This window comes from Zeugodacus cucurbitae, chromosome 4 (assembly GCF_028554725.1).
Source record: "Zeugodacus cucurbitae isolate PBARC_wt_2022May chromosome 4, idZeuCucr1.2, whole genome shotgun sequence".
In the NCBI taxonomy this organism is placed as follows: Eukaryota; Metazoa; Arthropoda; class Insecta; order Diptera; family Tephritidae; genus Zeugodacus; species Zeugodacus cucurbitae.
This window is the reverse complement of record NC_071669.1, coordinates 71,706,711-71,727,145: the sequence shown is the minus strand read 5'-3', so window position 1 is coordinate 71,727,145 and position 20,435 is coordinate 71,706,711. Positions and strand designations below refer to the sequence as shown.

At 35.5% G+C, this 20,435-nt stretch overlaps 4 protein-coding genes and 1 long non-coding RNA gene across 5 annotated transcripts in view; 1 reads left to right on the top strand and 4 right to left on the bottom strand.

Moving 5' to 3' along the window:
* Window positions 1-4: 4 nt before the first annotated feature.
* On the bottom strand, window positions 5-3,868 carry LOC105212330 (bifunctional endo-1,4-beta-xylanase XylA-like). Its single transcript, XM_011184232.3, has 2 exons — window positions 3,715-3,868; window positions 5-3,348 (listed from the first exon to the last, which is right to left on the bottom strand). Exons 1-2 carry the CDS (start codon window positions 3,746-3,748, stop codon window positions 2,513-2,515), a joined length of 870 nt encoding a protein of 289 aa, XP_011182534.1. The 5' UTR covers window positions 3,749-3,868; the 3' UTR covers window positions 5-2,512.
* Window positions 3,869-6,422: 2,554 nt separating this feature from the next.
* LOC105212339 (uncharacterized) lies at window positions 6,423-8,075 on the bottom strand. The gene is made up of 3 exons (XM_011184244.3): window positions 7,917-8,075; window positions 7,339-7,839; window positions 6,423-6,776 (listed from the first exon to the last, which is right to left on the bottom strand). Exons 1-3 carry the CDS (start codon window positions 7,948-7,950, stop codon window positions 6,718-6,720), a joined length of 594 nt encoding a protein of 197 aa, XP_011182546.1. The 5' UTR covers window positions 7,951-8,075; the 3' UTR covers window positions 6,423-6,717.
* LOC128921302 (uncharacterized) lies at window positions 6,674-7,845 on the top strand. Its single transcript, XR_008470749.1, has 2 exons — window positions 6,674-6,809; window positions 6,954-7,845. It is a non-coding gene; the product is annotated as an uncharacterized LOC128921302 (long non-coding RNA).
* Window positions 8,076-10,368: 2,293 nt separating the features above from the next.
* On the bottom strand, window positions 10,369-11,294 carry LOC105212350 (uncharacterized). The gene is made up of 4 exons (XM_011184256.3): window positions 11,152-11,294; window positions 10,953-11,092; window positions 10,643-10,897; window positions 10,369-10,566 (listed from the first exon to the last, which is right to left on the bottom strand). The coding sequence occupies exons 1-4, from the start codon at window positions 11,178-11,180 to the stop codon at window positions 10,433-10,435; spliced, it is 558 nt and encodes a 185-aa protein (XP_011182558.1). The 5' UTR covers window positions 11,181-11,294; the 3' UTR covers window positions 10,369-10,432.
* The window catches only part of LOC105212355 (ras guanine nucleotide exchange factor B), a 148,233-nt gene continuing 138,948 nt past the window's right edge, over window positions 11,151-20,435 (bottom strand). Inside the window, exon 5 of the mRNA XM_011184271.3 lies at window positions 11,151-20,373. Within this exon, the coding sequence (XP_011182573.2) occupies window positions 19,375-20,373 (999 nt within the window). The 3' untranslated portion in view covers window positions 11,151-19,374. The remainder of the gene's footprint in view (window positions 20,374-20,435) is intronic.

The window sequence follows — 20,435 nt, the reverse complement described above, 5'->3', positions numbered from 1 at the left end:
AGAGCGATGTCATTTTGTCATACGAGGGTTTTGCAGTGTGAACATCATATTGAGAGCAGAGATTTCGTCTTATCTATTGGGTCCATTATTATCGACACCACACACATCCGATTGCATGAGAATTGCAGATATAAAGGGAGAGAAGGCAGGAAAGAGTGCAAGATATAGGAAGCTTAGTTCATAGGGAAAACATCATGATCGACCGTTCAATTTGGGAAATCGAATTAAGGTGGAGCGCGCGACATATTCTATTGGCTCTTGTAATGTACTTCGGCCGTACCATCCAAGCCGCATTTGCTTCAAACCAATACGTTGAAAGTGCTTGTACAGCGCCTTACATTGAGACTCCATCCTTAAATACTCGTCCTTGTGTGGCATGTACAACTTTTGCAAGTCAGCAGAGCGCACCGCACAATCTCGTCCGATTATAGTTCGTCCTGGTCACATGTTGACTTTCACATGCAAATTCATCTAGCGTCCTCTTTGTACTTCACTGCAAGCATACGCCCACACACACACACACACACGCACGTATAAACGCACATATTTGTCAACAATTTACCACAAGCGTTCCCTATCGGCAGCTAACTCGACCTACTCGAGTCTACTGAATTGAATAGCCAGAGCGACTGCCTTCCAAGCGCCTTGCAGAGATAGAGATAATTATATCTACGATGATGCCGAGTCCATTAAATTACCTATTGTCGAAAAGTAATTTCGCACCTTTTTGTGACATGTATTGCTACCGATCGGAATGTACAACTCCGTCGAAACTCAAGAGGATTGAGTACATATCTACATACATACCCATGTATGCCATTCGAGTGCTAGCTTCACGATTGTGGTCTGGTTGTGTGAATTAAATGTGTGTGGTCGGTGTGCGTTCTATTGCAAAGGCTAGAACTTGTGGCTTCAGCCGAGGTTACGTACGGTGACTTGCTTTGCAGAAAGTATGAGGGCAAAATACTGTTCGGCCGATCGATCTTCTTTTGCTTACCACAACTGGGATACCTTGTAACACTTCTGAGCGTATGAGAATTTTGTATATCGAATGTGCGGTGTTCATCTTCATCATTCTTATTTCATCACTAATTGGGAGAGACAGAGAGAAGGCAATTTTAGAAACCCCTAAACACCTTCTATGAACCTTCTTTCGAGACGTCAATTTTTCGTTTATCTTCACGATTCCATTGGGTTTAATTGGGAAGGCAGAAATTGAATTAGCAAACAACAAAATAAACATCGAAAATCAACAAGAATTGACGGCAGCGTGGGATTCCTAAGTATTGACAGCGGCGAGGGATACCAAGTTGTGACGGCAGCGTGGGATTCCAAGTATTGACAGCGGCGAGGGATACCAAGTTGTGACGGCATCGTGGGATTCCAAGTATTGACGGCAGCGAGGGATACCAAGTTTTGACTGCGGCGAGGGATACCAAGTATTGGAGACATCGTGGGACCCTTCATCGGGGGACTGTCAGCGGTTCATCGTGGGGTTGTTGTTTTGATTTTTGCGGGGAATTAGAGTTGACGGCGGCGTGGGATTCCAAGTATTGACGGCAGCGAGGGATTCCAAGTTGTGACGGCGGCGTGGGATTCCAAGTTTAGACTGCAGCGTGGGATACCAAGTTGGGACGGCGGCGTGGGATTCCAAGTTGGGACAGCAGCGTGGGATACCAAGTTGAGACTGCGGCGTGGGATACCACGTTTTGACGGCAGCGAGGGAAACTTTGCAGTGACTGCGGCGTGGGAGCCTCAACGATGGATATTCCGACGAGCTTATTCTTTTCCCTGCCTACTGTCCGATTCGTTCCGCTCCTTTTGCTTTATGGTTCCTTTTAACGAATCTCTTCTGTACGTGGAATATATGAGCCAGAAACTCCATTACACTTGTCCAAAAACGTCTATACACTGATTTAGAGAGCGGACATTGGGTTGTACAAAACCAGTTCTACATTTGAAGACCTATTTTATATATTCCACCATGCTTCGAAAGTTACTTTTTATTCGTCTTAAGGGGTACCGCCATTACAAGCACCATTAAAGCAAGTTGTGTAGAATTTGTAGGCAGGGCCATTTATATTTGAGTTTGTGTTTGTTTTTATTTATAAATAAATGTGTAATGTTTTTTGAAAAAAGAATCTATGAAATGTTTTAAATCGAATAATATCTGCAATAAATAGGAAATAATTCATATTTGAAAAGAAAGTTATTTGTTTCAATCAGCGGGGAATAATAGCGGGTGGGGTCGTCTGCTAAGCACGACTGGAGTTTTCGGTCAACATATTTCTAGAAATATCGAAGAATTATAACGTTTACGGTAAGTACACAAGCCAGCTTGGGTCTAACATTGCATAGAGATGTGGAGGTCATTGGCAAGCTTCGATAAAAAAATTATGCTTTAATTGTTTGTAGTAACTTTTATTATCATCATACAAGGAATCTGCCATACCGTTAATAAATGTGATAATTAAAATATTTCGTCGTTTTATTAAGAATTCTTCGCAAATAATCAAGCAAATAGTTTGCCGTATGGGTGTGCACTATAAGCACCATTAGGTTGTCCACTTGGAGCATTCCAACCAGCATTTACTGCATTTTGATGCCCAGAGGCACTACCGGCTAACGGTGCTAGTTGTGGTCCTGAGTTGAAGCCAAAAGCAGCACCACTTCGGTTGGCAGTTTGCCATCCCTGCTGCCCACTATTGGATACAGGAAGTGAATTTCCGTTGTAGGTTCCAGCTACAAGCGCACTTCCAGGAAGGCCAGCATGCCAATTGGGATATGAGTTGGCTCCATTATACACCTGTGCGGGTAATCCTCTGTTACCATTTACGGTACTGTTACTTATGCCGCCTCTGCCATGTGTATAGTTTGTTGTTGGGTTGCCTGGTGCCAACCAACCAGAATTCGTTGGAGCAAATTGGGTTCTGTTTGGGATATTTTGCGTCGAGTTACTGCGTTGGGGTGCCCAATTTGTAGGGTAAGGTCCCACCGATTGCGCTTGTTGCCATCCGGTTCGCACAGGGATGCTTCGATTTGATTGCTTAGCGGCAGCATAATGTAGCCCACTCCTGAATCCAGGCACTTGAATATGGGGATGTGATTGGTTATTATTTAGCCATAATCTTTCGCCTTGTGGTTGCCAGTTGTTGTAGATATTGTTAGGATTACTGTAATTTCGATTGCCAATTGTCTGATTGTTACCCTGCCAATTGGGGCTTAGCTGGGTTGTATTTTGCCGCCAGTTATTGTTCCAAGCGGTGGCATTGTGACGTTGCTGAGGGATTCTGAATCCTCTTTGTGGGACACCGTCTATTTGATAAATCAGACACACGCAAAGTAATGCTACAAAGGATTGAAAAAAGTTTTTTTTATAAATTATGTAGTTTATATGTTTAAATAATTCAAATCCTACTTATTTAAGAAATTTTACAATTTTCGGTGGCGTTCCGCACGAACTACTTGATTCTGATATTTTCTGTTCAAAGGCTTGGAGGTTCCTTTAAGGATATTGACACTTGATAACACTAATTGAGTATTTATTTTTTACATAAAACCTATTTTTGCCGCTGTTCGCTGGAAATCGGACTATTTTGTGTCGTTGTTATTAACAAGTGTTATCACAAATTATCAGCAAAGCGTATTGCGACACATTTATGAAAATTCCCCTAGTACATCATCTGAAAATATGTAAGTATTTATAGCACGTACCTAATAAAATGTTAAAATCTCTTTCAAACTTCATCTTCGACTAATCGGCTCGGGATGCTGTTAACTACTAAAATCTGTGTGCTCAAATCAGTAATTTTTTTTCTTATGTATAATGTTTTTTAGATTACAAAAATACGTGAATTTAATCTATTAAAGATATGCCTCTACCCAATAGGGAGATCTAAAATTTCCCAATATGGAATGAAACACATTATTTTGAAAGCTTTTTCATGCAATCCCATCAAATTGCCATTAATTTAATATTTTAAACGGTTTCGACAAAGCTTGAGAGTCGCAAATTTACTTTACTTCTCAAGTGACGGTTAGCTAGTGTAACCGCAAGGAACGATCTATTCCTGAACGTAAAAAGTCGTTGGACATCGAGAGGAACTATTTAATAAAAACAGATGATGATGAATTTTAACAAAAATGATCAAGTTTAAAGGATTAGGAGACTCCAACGTAAGAAAATCGGAGAAAGTAATGGAACGAAATTGTCGTCAGAGTTTTCCATCAGGGTGATCTCGGTCAGTTCCTTATCTATTTCGTTAATTGTTTTTGTCATTCTGAACAAACACATGCTAATTACATACTTACGTATAATTCGTTATATGTATGCTTAGAAGCGCAGTGAAAGCTCATCTGCAATATGGAGCTTATCTCCGTTAAAGTGAATTAATATTAGAAGAGAGTATTTTGAAGAATTTTGCTAATATTGCCTATACACTGCATGTTTTTAATGATTTTTTTTTTCATGAATAATTTTTAATTACTTTCAGCGGACTTGTTTGTTTGCACAGTGTAGAAGCTTTCGTTTTTCGCTAATTACCTATGTACTATATGTATGCTTCTAGATTGCGGATTAATCTCTTATCTCTTCCAATTTTTAAGCAAGGGAATTATTATTGTTTATTTTATACGTCACATTCACGATTTCGCGGAATACTTAATTTCCTAAGCGATTACGCCTATCTTCACATAAACATGTCTGATGATACTCGGGGATTTTGCTTTTGGAGGGCGAAAACAGAATTAAGTACTAAAGCTTGCCATTAGATAACGAACGTTTTTTATAAACATTTGCTTTTTTAGTTTTTAATTGTACAAAATATACATATACAGTTGAACTTCCATAGCTCGAACTTCCCTAACTCGAAGATCTTCATAACTCGAACTTTTGAATTGGCTATAGAAGTCAAATCTCAAACTAATTTTCTTCCACAAATCGAACTTTTCGAACAGGTCATAATACCAAATTTAAAATTTTACTATCGAGGCAGAATTGCAAAGGATCTATATCATAAATCATGGAACAAAGTAACATTGGGACTATTCGAATAGTATTAATCAGTTAATACTCTAATGAACGGTTACAAACAGGATATTCGAATAATAGGTTTTCAGGTTTTTCGAGTAATTTTAAGAGCCCTAATACAGACGTCAAGAGGCAAACAATAGCAAACTACAACAAACAAAATTAAAGAATATATGTATGTTTTTTTAATGTATGTCCATAAAACTTTATACGAAATAAATAAATGAAACTGTGTATAATTCTATATTTTACGACTTTTTGTAAAAATTTATGTTTTAATGAAAACTTCTATAAGTCGAAGTCTCTCTAACTCAAAGTTTTTTTGTGGATTATGGTGATTCGAGTTAGAGAAGTTCCATTATATTCGAACAACAAGATAGTGAGGAGATAGTGATCTCATTTGTGTCGCAGACATTCAAGTTTTACTAAGAAATATCGAATAAAAAACGCGTTTGAAAGTTTCCAAAGCTGAGATCTCGGACAGCCCTAAAGCTGATCGACATGAATTGACTAATAAAAATGTGGCTGTTAGGAGCCCTTATTATGTATCTTGCAACTTCTCTCCAAATAAGTCCAAAACGTAAAAAGACTATATAACAACAAAATCATGGCAGTAATCTCGCACCATAGTGGGTGCTCCTTCCTATGTGAGAAACGATGTCCTCCACCGGGATCTAAAGTTGTACACTGTAAAGGAAACAATCGGAGAATTACCACTTACGTTTGGAGCATCATGAAAATATATTTGCGATTCAACTGCTGGACAATAGTTTGCAAGTTAGCAGATTGAAAAGATACCACTCGTTAGATCTTCCCTTTCGATTCAATTAATGTAAAAGTTTTTGTTATTTTTTTTTTTGTTTTTAGTAATTTCTTTGTTTATTTTATTTATTTTATTATTTATTTATTTATTTTTGTTTTTATTTTTTTTTTTAATTCAATTTGTCTTTTCTTTATTATTATGTAATGTCATACTATCATAATTCATCCTCAGTTTATTTTCATGAATTTTAGTTATTGTTGTTTTATAATTTAACAGATTCTAAATATATGGAGATTACAAAAAAAAAAAAAATAATCTCTGTCACTGTTTGGATTTTGCGTGGTTGAATAAATAATGATTTCAATATAAGCCTACTATATATGTAGGAAGGTTGGGCCACAACTATATTTGAGTATTGTACATCATTGGTCATCCATCCATCCATCTGGTATCCTTAACATTTTTTCAACCCCTCCGAGTGGACTTCTAGTTCAAATTGTTGTTGTTGTATACGTGCCTACTACTTTCACCAATATCTCTTGTTTATTCTTAATCTAATTACGTGAGTATTTAAACAGCAAACGTGTTTAAAGAATTCAACGAAGAATTAATTAAAAACTCAGAAAGAAGTTTACTTTTCGACGTAAATATGTATAAAAAACAGGTATCACCACATTTATTGACTTTTGGTGAATATAACAAAAACATTAAATGTTTTTAACAAAATATCATTAATATTAGAATATATTAAATACTTGCTTATATTAGCGAGAATATTGAAGAGCAAATTTTGTACGGCAAATCAGTTCGAGAGCTTCTCAAGTAGCGTATATATTGTGTATATATATAAATTTATGTATATCATACGATCATGTCTTTTTAAGTCCACAGGTGTATATGTAAATATATAACTCCAAATAAGTAGTTATCCACGTTGCATTGGGAAGAGACCTTCGCAGGCGCCGCGTCGTACAATTTGTATATCTGTGGAGATGAAGGACAATTATGAGATTAATGGTAATTATTGGTAGAATGTATATAAATATGTAAGAATATATGCGTAAATTAATAACAACTCAATTGACAACTCAAATGCATCGTTCGGTGTTACTGTTTCTCAAGTAATGTGATAAGTTTTAAGCCGCCTCTGAATTTTTTTAGTTTTTTAGATAACTCACGATTACGTTTTCGTTCGGATTTGGAATCCCCCGACTCATGCGTGGAGGTCACATACAAACTAGTACAAATGGAAATGAAATATGTGTGGAAAAGAAAACGGTATACGTGACTTGAACCTATGCGTGGCTCAGATGTCTTCATGCGTAAGTACAGCATGCCAAGTAATGTTGTGGTTTAAAGTACCGTTTCAATGTCAAAACGCAAGAATGGCCAAGGTGAGGCAGCAGGTTAACACAACAGGTTCGCTTAATGTGATGATATGAGCTTGTGTTTATCATTATGATGATGACAATTTATAGTAATGAAGATCTTGATCACTCATTTAAATTTAATGTAGTGCGTACATACACCGACGAGAGTGACTCACCTGCTCCGCATTGACGCGCACACTCGAACTTCTGCGGATTCTGGTATTGCTGCTGATTGCTCGCACAAACCGGATTGTACTCGGAGGTGGTAGGACAGCTGCCGAAACAGTTCAAGAATTGTGGCGTAGATGTGGTGCGCGCTGTAAACGGTGCAATGGTTGCAACAATGGGTTGATTGTTGATGAAGACAACATTTGGGGCGGCATTGTTGTTTCCCTCTGGGCCGGTCGGAGGTGCCGGCGTTGTGGTTGTTGTGCTGCTAGTTGTTTGTCCGCCATCATTGCTGAATATTAGCGGCTCGCCAGCACCTGGCCATCCCCAACGACGTCCCGGAAAGGGCGTCGGTCCAAAATCAAAGTCCGCTGGTGTGAAGAAAGGATTGCTGTCACCGAAATTGGTGGAGAAAATTTGACGCTTCAGGCGTTGTGCGCTGCTCGACGCCTCATTCCGTTGCTCTGTAGGCACGCCAAACGCTGGGTTGGTTAATATCATCAACACCGCTATGTGATGATAATTAAAGAACATTTCACAAATTAATAAATAAATGTTGGCTTTTATTTCAAGTTTCCGCACCCACCTGTGTAAAAGCAACAACTATTTGTAAATAACATTATTTGTTTTCGTTAAATTATAATACTTCCAGGTGGTTATAGAATCTTCACACGCCCATATGCGCCGCTCGACTGCTTTGCTGCGCTGTGCGCCACTGTGTATAAGTAATATTTTGCTACGGCGACTTTGAAGAGCAACTTGAAGAGACGCTCGAGCGAGATTTAACTGTCAGGCCGTATAAAACAAAAAACGAGTTAGGAGACATTTATTATATATGTATTTACTTCAAGCAAATATAAATTATACATATATCCGTGCTCTCTTTTAAGCTTAAGTCAGTGACATGCTAAACTTGTGAGTGCACATGAATAATCCCACTTCCACTCAAGTTGGCTCCTGCAATATCATCGCTCTAAACTTGAACTTGAGTCATATTGTATGTATATACGAGTATTCGAAGATATATTAATGTTGTAATGATTATTACGATTTTTATGGCGTCGGTAGTAAGCACACAGTTCATTAGTAACAGCTATTAAATCTGGAAATATTAATGTAATGACTATATTCGTAGTATATATAAATTAATTGCTGCTGTTGTTAAGAATACCAAGGGAGAGATAATATCGCTTAAGCTGTTGAATGCTTAACAATAACCGCATAATGACCAGTGAAAGACAGATCCTAGAATGAGCCGCATTCGATATTCGAATAATATGATCCAAGCCTTATTTTGATATGAGTAATTACTTTTGAAGTTAGGGGCAGACCACAAACCACTCCATTTCCATTGCAAACAAAAATAAGCAGATGTTTTGAAATTATTTATTTACTAGCAGGCCCGGCCACACGTTTTTGTGGCAAGGTATACATTAAATTAAGTTGGTCCAATCTTGGCTTCGGCGACGATATTGATTACTCGAGGTCGATTTATGTTACGCAGCAGTATGACAACTCACACTACTCTTAATTGTAAAGTGAGTGGTGATAGTACAGGCAATTTTAAATAGTTTGGGATAATTGACTGGGATAATTGACTTGGGATAATTGACTACGTCGACTTACTTTCGAGTCAATGAAGTGACAGAAATCTGTTGAAAATGTTTTTAATCTATCGAGGTGTCAACTGTGACCCTACCATTTGCAACTGCTTCTACAATCGCAATTTGATATTGTTGCAAAAACATTCATATGTTAGTTGTTAATTGGCGATTCTTTATGTGTCGCCATATATTAAATGATTTTAAGCGTGCGATTAGCCCGTCAGTAACAGTTGATCCAGGAATAATTGCAAGAGTCTGGCGTAAATCACCTGCTAACAGAATCATGGCTCCACCAAAAACTTTCATCGACAATTTTAAAGATTTTTTAAAGTCCTGTGCAGTACCTCCAGCGACTTCTTGAATATTTGGAAAATCTTCGTTATAGCGCTATTTTTGGCGATTTTGCCGACTGGTGTTTCGTTTATTTGCTATTTAGGAGTAATTTCAAGGCCGAATGTGCCGTTTGTTTGCCTACTAACAGGTGCCAAGATGCCCCTATTCTCGAAAATGAGTGAAATTGGTTCTGGAATTACATAAGCCCTCATATACTATACTATATATGATGATTTTCTATTGGAATTTATGCCGAATATATAGGTCAAATTGTGTGTTATCTTAATAAAATTACATCAATAAATTGCGAGAGTATAAAATATTCGGTTGGACCCGAACTTAGCCTTTCCTTATTTGTTACAAATTGTTTTGGTCTATCGATAAAACCTTATACAATTGAACAATAACAAAAATATTTTAACAAAGCAACAATGACAACCTTCAAAATATTATTTTTTTGTTTTCTCTTTTTATATTTTTCTTGTCAACTAGAATAAAATTCTCTTATTATTATCTTCCTCCATTTTTCCATATTTACTCACTCTCTAATCTTTTCCTGGCCTTCCACGAATATTTCAAGACTAAAATTAGCCAGATCGGTTTGGCGAAACCAATTCACAACCCTGTCTACTTCGCATATAATATAGTTTTGAATTCCATCTGTTTCGTTCTCAATATATACAAACATCATATATACATACATATACCATACAAATATAATCGTAAATCTTCCTTTAAATGTTATATTTATCTGATTTTTATTTTGATAAATGTTATTTTTTCGAATTGTATACCAAATCTTAAATGCGCTTGGAGGAACCAATTGACCGAGCTTATTGTTTATTGTGAAATCATTCTCATTAGAAATGTGTATAATTAGAATCACTGTGTTAGGATTGAGAAAGTTTATTACGCATTATTTAAAGAGAAATGTCACATTTCCAAAGAAGAAAGGCCGATTTTAGATTTAGAAGTAATTTAACGCAATACAGACCACAAGCCTTAAAATAAATGCAAATTCTTATAAAGATACGTATTTTATTCAAATGAAATGTTGCGTGGAGAGACAAATGTGAATAGCATACATATGTATTTGTAAAGAAATATACATATATTTTTATAAAAGTTAAAGATGAAATGTTTATCGGCTATTTGTGTGAATCACTTAGGCAATATGAAGTATATTATATGAAGTCGCAGTCAGGCGTGGTTGAGGCATAGTGGCGATTGGTGAGATGTGTTTCATTGAGTTCTCCCACTGTTTGTAGCTGGAAGGACGCTTTTGCCAACCAATTAAAGCTGCAATAAATGGAAAAATGCATGAAAATTCAGAGAAAATATTTCGTTAATTTTCAATAACGTCATGTATACAAACAATTTGAGGTTTTTGGATAAGAAGCATTGGCCGCACTCTTGCTTCTATCGCCAGTGGCTTGGCCTGCATTTTCAGCACTGACATCAGCTGACGCTGCTCGTTGATTATACGGATTCTCCGCTTTTTGTAGGCATTTTAAAATATGTGTCTCACTACGCTTACGGCCACAACGACATTTGGCCAGCATTGAGTTGTACATATCCGGCGACACGAAATATGAGTCCCCTTTACCCGTGTATTTATAAGGGCAGAGATCTTGAGATTAAATAAACAATCAGCATTTCATTTTTTTTAGCAAAAATGTACAAACCTTTGTTTTTCAGTATCTCGTTCAGCTGTTGATTGACCTCGTTTTGGTTGTAGAACCTGTTCAACTTTTCATCCGCCAGTTTAGCCCATTTTTTCTGGAAATTTCGACGCGCCAAATGTTCGATTCTCGCCTGTTCTTTCCTGTTGGTTAGTGGTTGAAATATTTAGAAATATTTTATTTTGTAGAAATTTGGACTCACCCAATTCCTAGTTGCTTAGCTGGATCCATAAGATAGTTTTCCTTCAAAAACTGCGTTAGCGTTATTCCGTTAGTCTCGCTTTTTTATGAATGTGAGCAGTAAATAAACAGTTAGTGCTGTTTTTTGCTCCTTTTGTAACCTAGGGCAACGTTTTATTTATTTTGGTTGCCTTAGTTGCTGGATATTATCTTTTAAAACAACAACAAGCAATATTAAGCAATTATTTGTGGAAAGGTCCTCCTAATAGTTGTCACAAATAGTTCAATATCCAAAAACCACCACAAATTTCACAGATAACCTTCTTAGTCCCACGGGATCACAAATCATACAATTTGTATTTTTTTTTTTCAAAATAAACAATTCTTGTAAAAATCGTTATGAACGAAAAAAATTTAAAAATAAAAGTCAGTAATTATGTCAATACGTGAACACTGTAAAAGCTAAGAAGGTTGTTCAGCGAGGATTGGTTTTTACGAAAGGTGCTCCGAATCTTGAATGCTCTTGGAACCATCTTATCCATTAATAATTCTATTGATACAATTCCCATGATGAAAATGATGACAAAATCGGATCGGATCGGAACTACTGGAAATGCAATAACTGTCTAATTGATAAAACTATTAAGTTTAAGTTCGGAGAAAAGAGTTTTAGGTTGTCCAAACAAGAAAAAACTTCAACTTCGGCTGTCTCGAAGCTAATATACCCTTCACAGGTGTATTTCTTTTAGTAACTATGTGTTTAAGTAAATCTAAAGACGTAAGAAAAAGTAAATAAAAAACAAGCCCTTGATTCCGATCGTTCAGTTTGTATGGCAGCTATATGCTATAGTGAACCGATCTGAACAATTTTTTCGGAGATTAAATTATTTCTTTGAGCAATAACCAACACCAAATTTCGTGAAGATATGTAGTAAAATGCGGAAGTTTTCCATACAAGCCCTTGATTCCGATCGTTCAGTTTATATGGCAGCAATATGATATAGTGGTCCGATATCGGCAGTTCCGACAAATGAGCAGCTTTTTGAAGAGAAAATAACATCTGCAAAATTTCAAAACGATATCTTAAAAACTGAAGGACTAGTACGTATATATAGTTACATACAGACGGACGGACGGACAGACAGACGGACATGGCTAAATCGACTCAGTTCAACATACTGATCATTTATATATATACTTTATAGGGCCTCCGACGCTTCCTTCTGGGTGTTACAAACTTCGTGACAAACTTAAAATACCCTGTTCAGGGTATAAAAATGGTGGAAATTTAGTGATAGATTTCTCTGACTTCCTTATACCAGATATGATAACTGTATTTATTGACCTTTCTTACTGTCTCTAATATGATTTATTTGACATTTCTTGATAATAATAATTTCAAGAGAGAATATTTAGTGATCGTTTTAGGCAGTTCTCATGCATTTTTCGCTTGGTCAAATAAATTTAGTACATTAAGATTATAATTGAGAAACAAGTTTATGCCTTTCGCACAGCCGCCTACTCGATTAACGATTAGCTGTTATACAGTGTTTTTGCTGTTCATAAAAAAATGGTAAGTTTCATCAACAGCACAACTAAATTGACAACCCGCAGAGTTGCATTTCAGCTCCAACCCGATTTGTATTCGATTAAGAATTATATTAGGTCTACAACTTTGCTTCCGCCGTTTCTAGGGTCAAGCACTGGTCGATTAAATCGATTTTTTTTATATCGATCTTGGACATTTGTGTCAACATTAACCCAACAAAATATTTGTAGAGATCTGTTTGCATCCCAAACTTATTCTCAACTGTAAATGTCACTTTTTGAGCCGAATTCTCGACATTTGCGGGAAATTTTGCTTTTCTTTTTTAGTTACAAGAAAAGTGCGGCTGAGGTTCATCGAATGCTTTCGGATACGTACGGTGAGGCTGTCCTAAGTGAAAAAAAGTCTTAAATTTACAAAAAAACGTCGGAAGCAAAGTTGTAGACCAATATATTAGTAATATTTTTAGCGCAAAGGCCGGTTAATTGATTAATTAACTCCTGTGCGAAAAGAAAATACTGCATTTCGCAATTTTTCATCATTTGCAAATTTTGCTGCAAGTTCAGGTGCTAATCAGCGGCTCCGAATCATTCGTTAGTAGTTAAGTTTTAGTAGTTAAGTATAAAGCTAAAATTGTTGATCGTTGTGGTTTGATACTTACATTTCGAGAAATTCGAATAAAAACAAATAATATACGCACATACATTGTATTTATATTTATATATTTTTTTTCTGTTTTATTTTTCGAGTCTTTATTTAATGCAACTTTCACTTCACTAGAATTTGCATGTCGTTTTTGGGGTTGAAACTCCAAATGGACATCGAATATCTGGCGTTTACTTTTCAACCTGCAACTGCTGCATGCCCCTTGCGTTATATAATTAAATATATGGATTTTTGTATGTATATAGATTTAAGTATTTATGTATATATATTTTGCATTTTTGCTTTTATTTTTACATTTCTATTTTTTATTTATTTGGGTTTTCAATATTCGACAACAACAATAATAATAAGTAGTTCATATATATTTTCTGCACACAACTGTCGACAACTTATGGCTGCATACATATTTATATGTATCTATACCCTACACGTGTGTGTTTCTCCACGTTCTACGAGTACTGTGATATCTTTTTAAAAAATTTTGCTAATATTGTTTTAGTTGGTTTATGCGCTTGCGTGTCTGAGTTCTTGTGTTTGAGTTGAAATGAAAACGTTAAAATGCAACAGATTGGATTTCGTCGTTTGAGGGCGGATTGTAAGCGGCATTTGCAACATTTGTTGTCGTTGCAATAAGTTTAAAATTAAAGCCCTTGCTGCATTGCAACGCTCAGTTGAGTTGCGGAGAATCAGTGTGTGTGTGTTTCACGATAAAAAGTCACGCTTAAATGAAGATTTCTATTTCTATGCACTACAATAATATTTACAGTTATTTTTGCTTATAATTTTTAAATTTTACAATTTCTTTAATTATTTTTATTATTAATTATTTGGAAGGTTTGCGCTTTGCGCTGAAATAAATTATGTTTAGAATATCATATTTCTCAGCCACCGCAATAGCTGTTTTCTTTGTGTGTTTCCATTTTTGCTTTTTCGCTGTATATTTTTCGCTATTATTATGTTTTTTTTTTATTAAACACATTGCATTATGCAGATTTTTCTCTTTTAATTTAAAATTATTTATTGCATTCAATTTTGATTTCTTTGAGTTGATTTAAAACATATATATTCATTAGATTTGTATATGTATGTCATAGCTTGAAAAGTGGCGCCCGATTCTTGTGCTTTCGTTACAATTTAACACCCGTTAACTATTATACATATATAACATAAATAAATAGTAATAATCTCTTACCAAATATTTACATTTGCTTATGGAATTTATAATTCTTTATGATTAAATTAAATTAATTAATTTAGTTTACTTTTTTTCTAAGTTCAAACATTAAAATATCAGTCGACGGCTTGAGTGTACTCACACACTCACAATCCGTGCATATACAGTTGTTCTGGGTAGCTGGTCTCGACGACAAGCACCCCAGACTTATACTATACATACTGCCCACTTTGACCTACAGAGATTTAGATACCTAAATTTTATTTTGCTTAAATTCAAATAACGAATACATAAAACTTCGTAAAATTTCGTTTTCTTTTTCAATTCGAAAATGATTGTTTCTCTTTCTTAACACACGACCATTCTTCGTGCCTGTCCTTGCGGTTTAATCAACAGTTTTTTTATTTTTATTATATTATTCTTACATATATATTTACTTAGTGTTGTTGTAAAAGAAGATTTACATAAATATTTTCATAATTTGTTGTTGCACATTTTGATTGCAACACATTCGTTTACTTAATTATTAATGGAGGTAGTTTAAATTAGGTTCAAAATTTGAAATCAACTCACTTTTATGCTCTTCATTAACAAGAATAATATTATTGTAGCAAGTGTAATGCCTACCGAACTAAGTGAGAATAAACTGTTTATATATGGATATAAACTGCAGACAATTGAAGAAATGAGTTTCCATACCTCCTTGGGACTGCCTGAACTTAGTGTGGTTTCAGTGTAGAATCTATTCTGACAAAGTATAAAAACAGGAAGAAGAAGATGAAGGCAAGTTTCAAAACAAAATATTCGTTTTATATTGTTTATATTTTTGCAGAAGGAAAGTGTGCTGAATCACAATTTATTAAATATACCAAGCCAAAGGTACAAGACTAACCGCTCTCTTAGAGATATGCATGTTTCTATCAAGAGAGACATCAAGAATTTTAATTATTATTAATGTTGTTGCTGATGTAGTGGCAGAAAATATTCTCGGAAATATTTTTGAGGAATACTGTCAAGTTGACAGCCTTTGGTCAAATATATGTATATCCGGATCCGTTAAGGTACGTAGATCTGTCGGTTATGTGGATCTATCGTGGAAACGGTCTTCATTACTGTATTAAGGGCACACCTAGTGTGAAATTTCAAAAAAATACATTTTTTTGGTTCATATTTCGGTAGATTATCTTTTTCTCGAAACATCATTTTCCGAATTTGTAGATTACTCCAAAACAAATGATCTGATCACTATCGAGTTTTTTTACATGTTCTTTATATAGTTCTCCGTACAATGACCTATCTGCCTATTTGGCAGGACAAAAACGACCAAAATTTTGGGTAAAGTTCGACTATTTTTTTTTTAAAGCCGCTATATTGTGAATTTTTGATTTTTTTTTTTATCGTAGGTCATTGTACAGACAATATTTTCTAGTTTAAGGAGAATTTGGTTTTTTAGATTTCATCCACGGAGAAGGCCGGAATCACTGCAGCAGTGAAGGACCTTTTTTTTCGCGCCGTTGGAGATCGACTATAACTTAAAAATATTTAATTTTTTTTCACAAATTTCGCTGTATATTCTTGAAACATGTATAAATATATTCTTAAAACATTACACTAGGTGTGCCCCTTAATGTGTGGTCGATTTTAAGGGATATAGGTGTAACATAATCTTGAAGGCGTTTAACAAATGCGGACGTACGGAACTGTTCGGCATGAAATGTTTTTTTTTTTATTAGAAATATTTTCTTTTCATTCTAAATATGTATATTTCTCATATATATTTGAGATGAATAAGTTAATTAAAATTAAAAAATAATAAATAATAAAAGCAACTTAAACAAAATCCATTTTTTATTGTTCGTTGGAGTTTTAACAAAGGCTACGCATAGCATTGATGTGCCCTATAAGTACCATTACATGTACATACTATATGGTTGCGGATGTCGTTGTTCAGTTATGTTTCAAATAATATTGAAGTTATTGCTATTACCTTTTGTAGTGATGTATAGTGACATATAATATATATGTATGTATACTCATTTAAATAAAAGAAATATTCGTTGAATATGCTTGAGAGTGGATATTACGCGTTAAGTATGTTAGTAAGGAGTTTTTGAGTTTTCTAATTGCTAAAATGTTTTTGTTTTCTTGTTGTTTAATAGACACATACAGTTTAAGTATTGTTTTTTCAAGTCACATGCATTTTTTGGATTACTGGTTTAGGGTTATCTTTTCCATATAATAAAGTCTTACGGTTTAGGTTTGCATTAGTTTGGTTCAAGTCACAAAATTACTATGTTTGGATGTCTAAGACTTCATTTTATTTTTATTACAGATATTCTTGCTGTTTGAGTGGTATTTTATATTTTCATGATTTTACGCAAACTTTTTAGTAAACATCATTGTTTTTAATTTTTCTTGTTTTTGTGTTTATGCCACGCTTGGTTCTTCCGCACTATTAGTTTTATTAGACATCGAGAAGGACTAATGTTATTTGCTAATACACATTTTTCGGTTTCGGACAATTTGCCATTAAATTTACTTATGCTGCCAAATTCAAAAAAATTATTATTAATAATGTAAAAATTATGAATTAAAATTTGATAAACTAAATTCATGTTTTTATTTTAAATAAGCTATTTTGAAATATTAAAAAAAAAATTTATTCATAAAATCAAAAAAAAAAAAATAAATAAATGATATAGCCAATCTTCTCTAAATGTTTTTTATGAAGTTGGCAGCTTTTTTCTTTTTTGTTTTGGTAATTTTTTTATTCTTTTCATATATTTTATTTAAAATTAAATAAGTTAATGATAATTTTCGCTAAATATTACTTCTTTATTTTAACTATAATTGATCGTTTGACGCAATATTTGAAACCATTCGTGCATATACATATATTGGGCGAAAAGCGAATAGTGTGCGGCAAATGAGTTTAGGAATAAATAATAACTTTCTCAATCAAAAACATTTTAAATATCGAAATTATATACAGCTGAACTTTCATAACTCGAACTTCTATAACTCGAATTTCTCCATAACTCGAACTCTTGAATTGCAATAGAAGTCAAATTTCATACAAATTACATTCTGTAACTCGCAAGTCTCTCTAAAGCGAAGTTTTTTTATGAATTATGGTGTTTCGAGTTAGGGAAGTTCAACTGTATATAGTGAGACATAAAAGCTAAACTCAAAATTATAACGCCTTGGGGAATACAGCACTTCAATATTTGAGTATAGTTTATGTATATTCATTTTTCTGCTGATCGAGAAAATCTACAAATTTTTAAAATTCAAGTTTTAACTTAAATTCAAGAAAACAAAAGCTTAAACAAATTTAATAGAAATATATATATTTTAGATGCCTTTATTTTTCAAAAAGAAAATAAATAAAAAAAAATAAGTAAAAAAAATAAAGAAATGCCAGATTCAATAAAAGACGTATTAACAGTTACATATGCTTATAAATTTCTTTTATTTATCGTACATTTTCCATATAATTTCAGATGAATTAACTCAAATTGGGTGCGTAACTCGCTAGTTTACTCAAATTTCATATAAAAAACAAATAATAATAATAATAATGTTGATAATAAATGAAAAAACAATGAATGCTTTAAAAATTTTAGAGTTTATTTTTGCTAACTGCTTGTTGAAATTCAAATTACAGCGCTGCATTTAGTATAGATGCATATTTAATTCAGTTTATTTTTCTTCATTTTCCACTTACAGCTACTTTCCGCTATTTTAGACTAATTAAAAATCCATTTCATTATATAATTTCCTTTCTCACTTACACTACATACAAATATGTGTGTATACGTGTACTCGTATGCAGTATGGATAAGGCTAGTAAATTAACTATGCTAACGTTTAGCTTATTTACACTTATTGGATTGACTTAAAACGTAATTTATTTTAGTTTAATCTTTACAAATTAAAATCGTTTAAAAACACAACAGTGCGCACGAGAAAGCATGAGTACGAATACTTTTCGGCCACAGTGCACTGCCAGCTGTATGCTTAGTTAAATAAATATAAATATTTCAATAAAATTTGCTAATCGAAGGCAATTACACACACGCACAATTAATTAAGAGACAAGATGATGAACACAATTTCATAGATTTTTACACCTTTTCTTGGCTACGCTTAAAACTCAGTTCAATTGACTAAAATAAATTTTGAATAGTTAAAAAAATACATTTTATTTAAAAAATACAAAAAATTCCATTTAATTTAGCCATTGAATTATTTTACAAAATTATTTAGCTTAATGCGAATTTATAAACAAAAAAAATTATTTCTTTTTTTAATCTCAGCTGGCAGCTCACTTTGGGCTTACAATCCTTGATTTTCAAGCAATACTACTCAGAAGTTTTTGATTAATCTATATACTATACTGCGACGATTTCATGCAATTCTAAATTTTCCATTTTTCCATTTTTCCATTTCACCTCCCCTTGTTCGGCGCTACTGTTGCGTTTGGAAATGATGTGAATACAAAGTTCATGTGAAACCAGCGTTCAAAGTAGTGTTCCATGTTCTCAGCTTAAATCAATTTACATAACTGCTGCACACACACACCACACAAACAAATATGCGTAAGCGCGTATGTACAACATATTGCAGCGACTACATATATACTATGAATTATTCCCCCCCTTGGCGCATACGCATACACATACAGGAATTTGTTGCTAGTTAATGCACAACTTGTTCACGCTGCGCTGTACCCGTCTGTCTTTTATCTACTTCTCCTGCACCGCCACGTCACCACACTATGCCATCTTCGCGATTTCGATGCCATCAACTGGCGTAGTGGTGGTAGTAGTGGCAACAGCCGCCGCAGCCACACGCTGCTATGTTGTTGCATTTGGCGTGCACGCTTTACAGTCTTTGCAGTTGCAATTGCAACCATTGTCATCCGACGCAGACGCCGTGGGAGTGCGCGAGCGTGGCGTCAGCGGATAGCAATCCATGGCGACCAAGCTGTTGCGGCTGCTGTTGCGCTCCGCGGCGCCGGCGGTGGCCAAATTGCAGCTGCTGCTCTTTAGCGATTGCAACGATGTGGTTGGCGTGGCGCTCTCGGCCACAATGCTATCCAGCAATATTTGCTGCTGCTGCTGTTGGTATAAGCGCTGTTGCTGCTGATTGTGGAGGTGATGAAGATGGTGTGGGTGGTGGTGCTGGTGATGGTGATGGTGGTAGCCACCGATGGGCACGGTCACCGAGAGTGGCGGTGTTGGTATGCGCTCGATGGAGGCGGCGGGTGTGGCTGTGGGCGAGACGCCGATTGTGGTCAGTAGTTGTGTGCTGGTCGCCAGACCGGCCGTTATGGAGGGTGGCGTGGACGATTGTAATGAGCTGGCGCCGTAACTGCAGGCGGTCGTCTTTAGCGTGGCCGCTGTCGATATGGGCATGGTGGCGAGAGGTGCCGATGCGAGTGCCGATGGTGTTGACGTTGTGGATGCAGAAGGTGCTAGTGCGGACGCTGATATAGCGGCGCCACCGGCGGCGTACGCTATCGATGACGCCGAGGACGATGCTGATGCGGGCATGGACGTTATAGACGCAGACGTGGGCAGCGAGGAGTTCGCTGACGTGGAAGATGATGATGATGATGAGAGCGTTGTGGGCGATTTGGGTGAGCTTTTGCGCGAGAAAAGCTTTGTGATCACGTTTGGCTTTGATTTTGGTGGTTGTGGCTGCGCTGTCGATGGCGCGGGCGCAGCATAGAGCGTCATGTTGGAGCCGCTAAGCGCTGACAGCGCATTGAAATTGTAGGATGATTGTTCTGGAACGTCTTTTATGGTCTTATTCGGCGGCGGTTTGATGTAGGAACGCGTTAATTCCGATTGCTGCGCGGAGGAGGAAAGTCAGTGTTAGAAATTTAATGATAAAATATGCGAATGCATTGCAA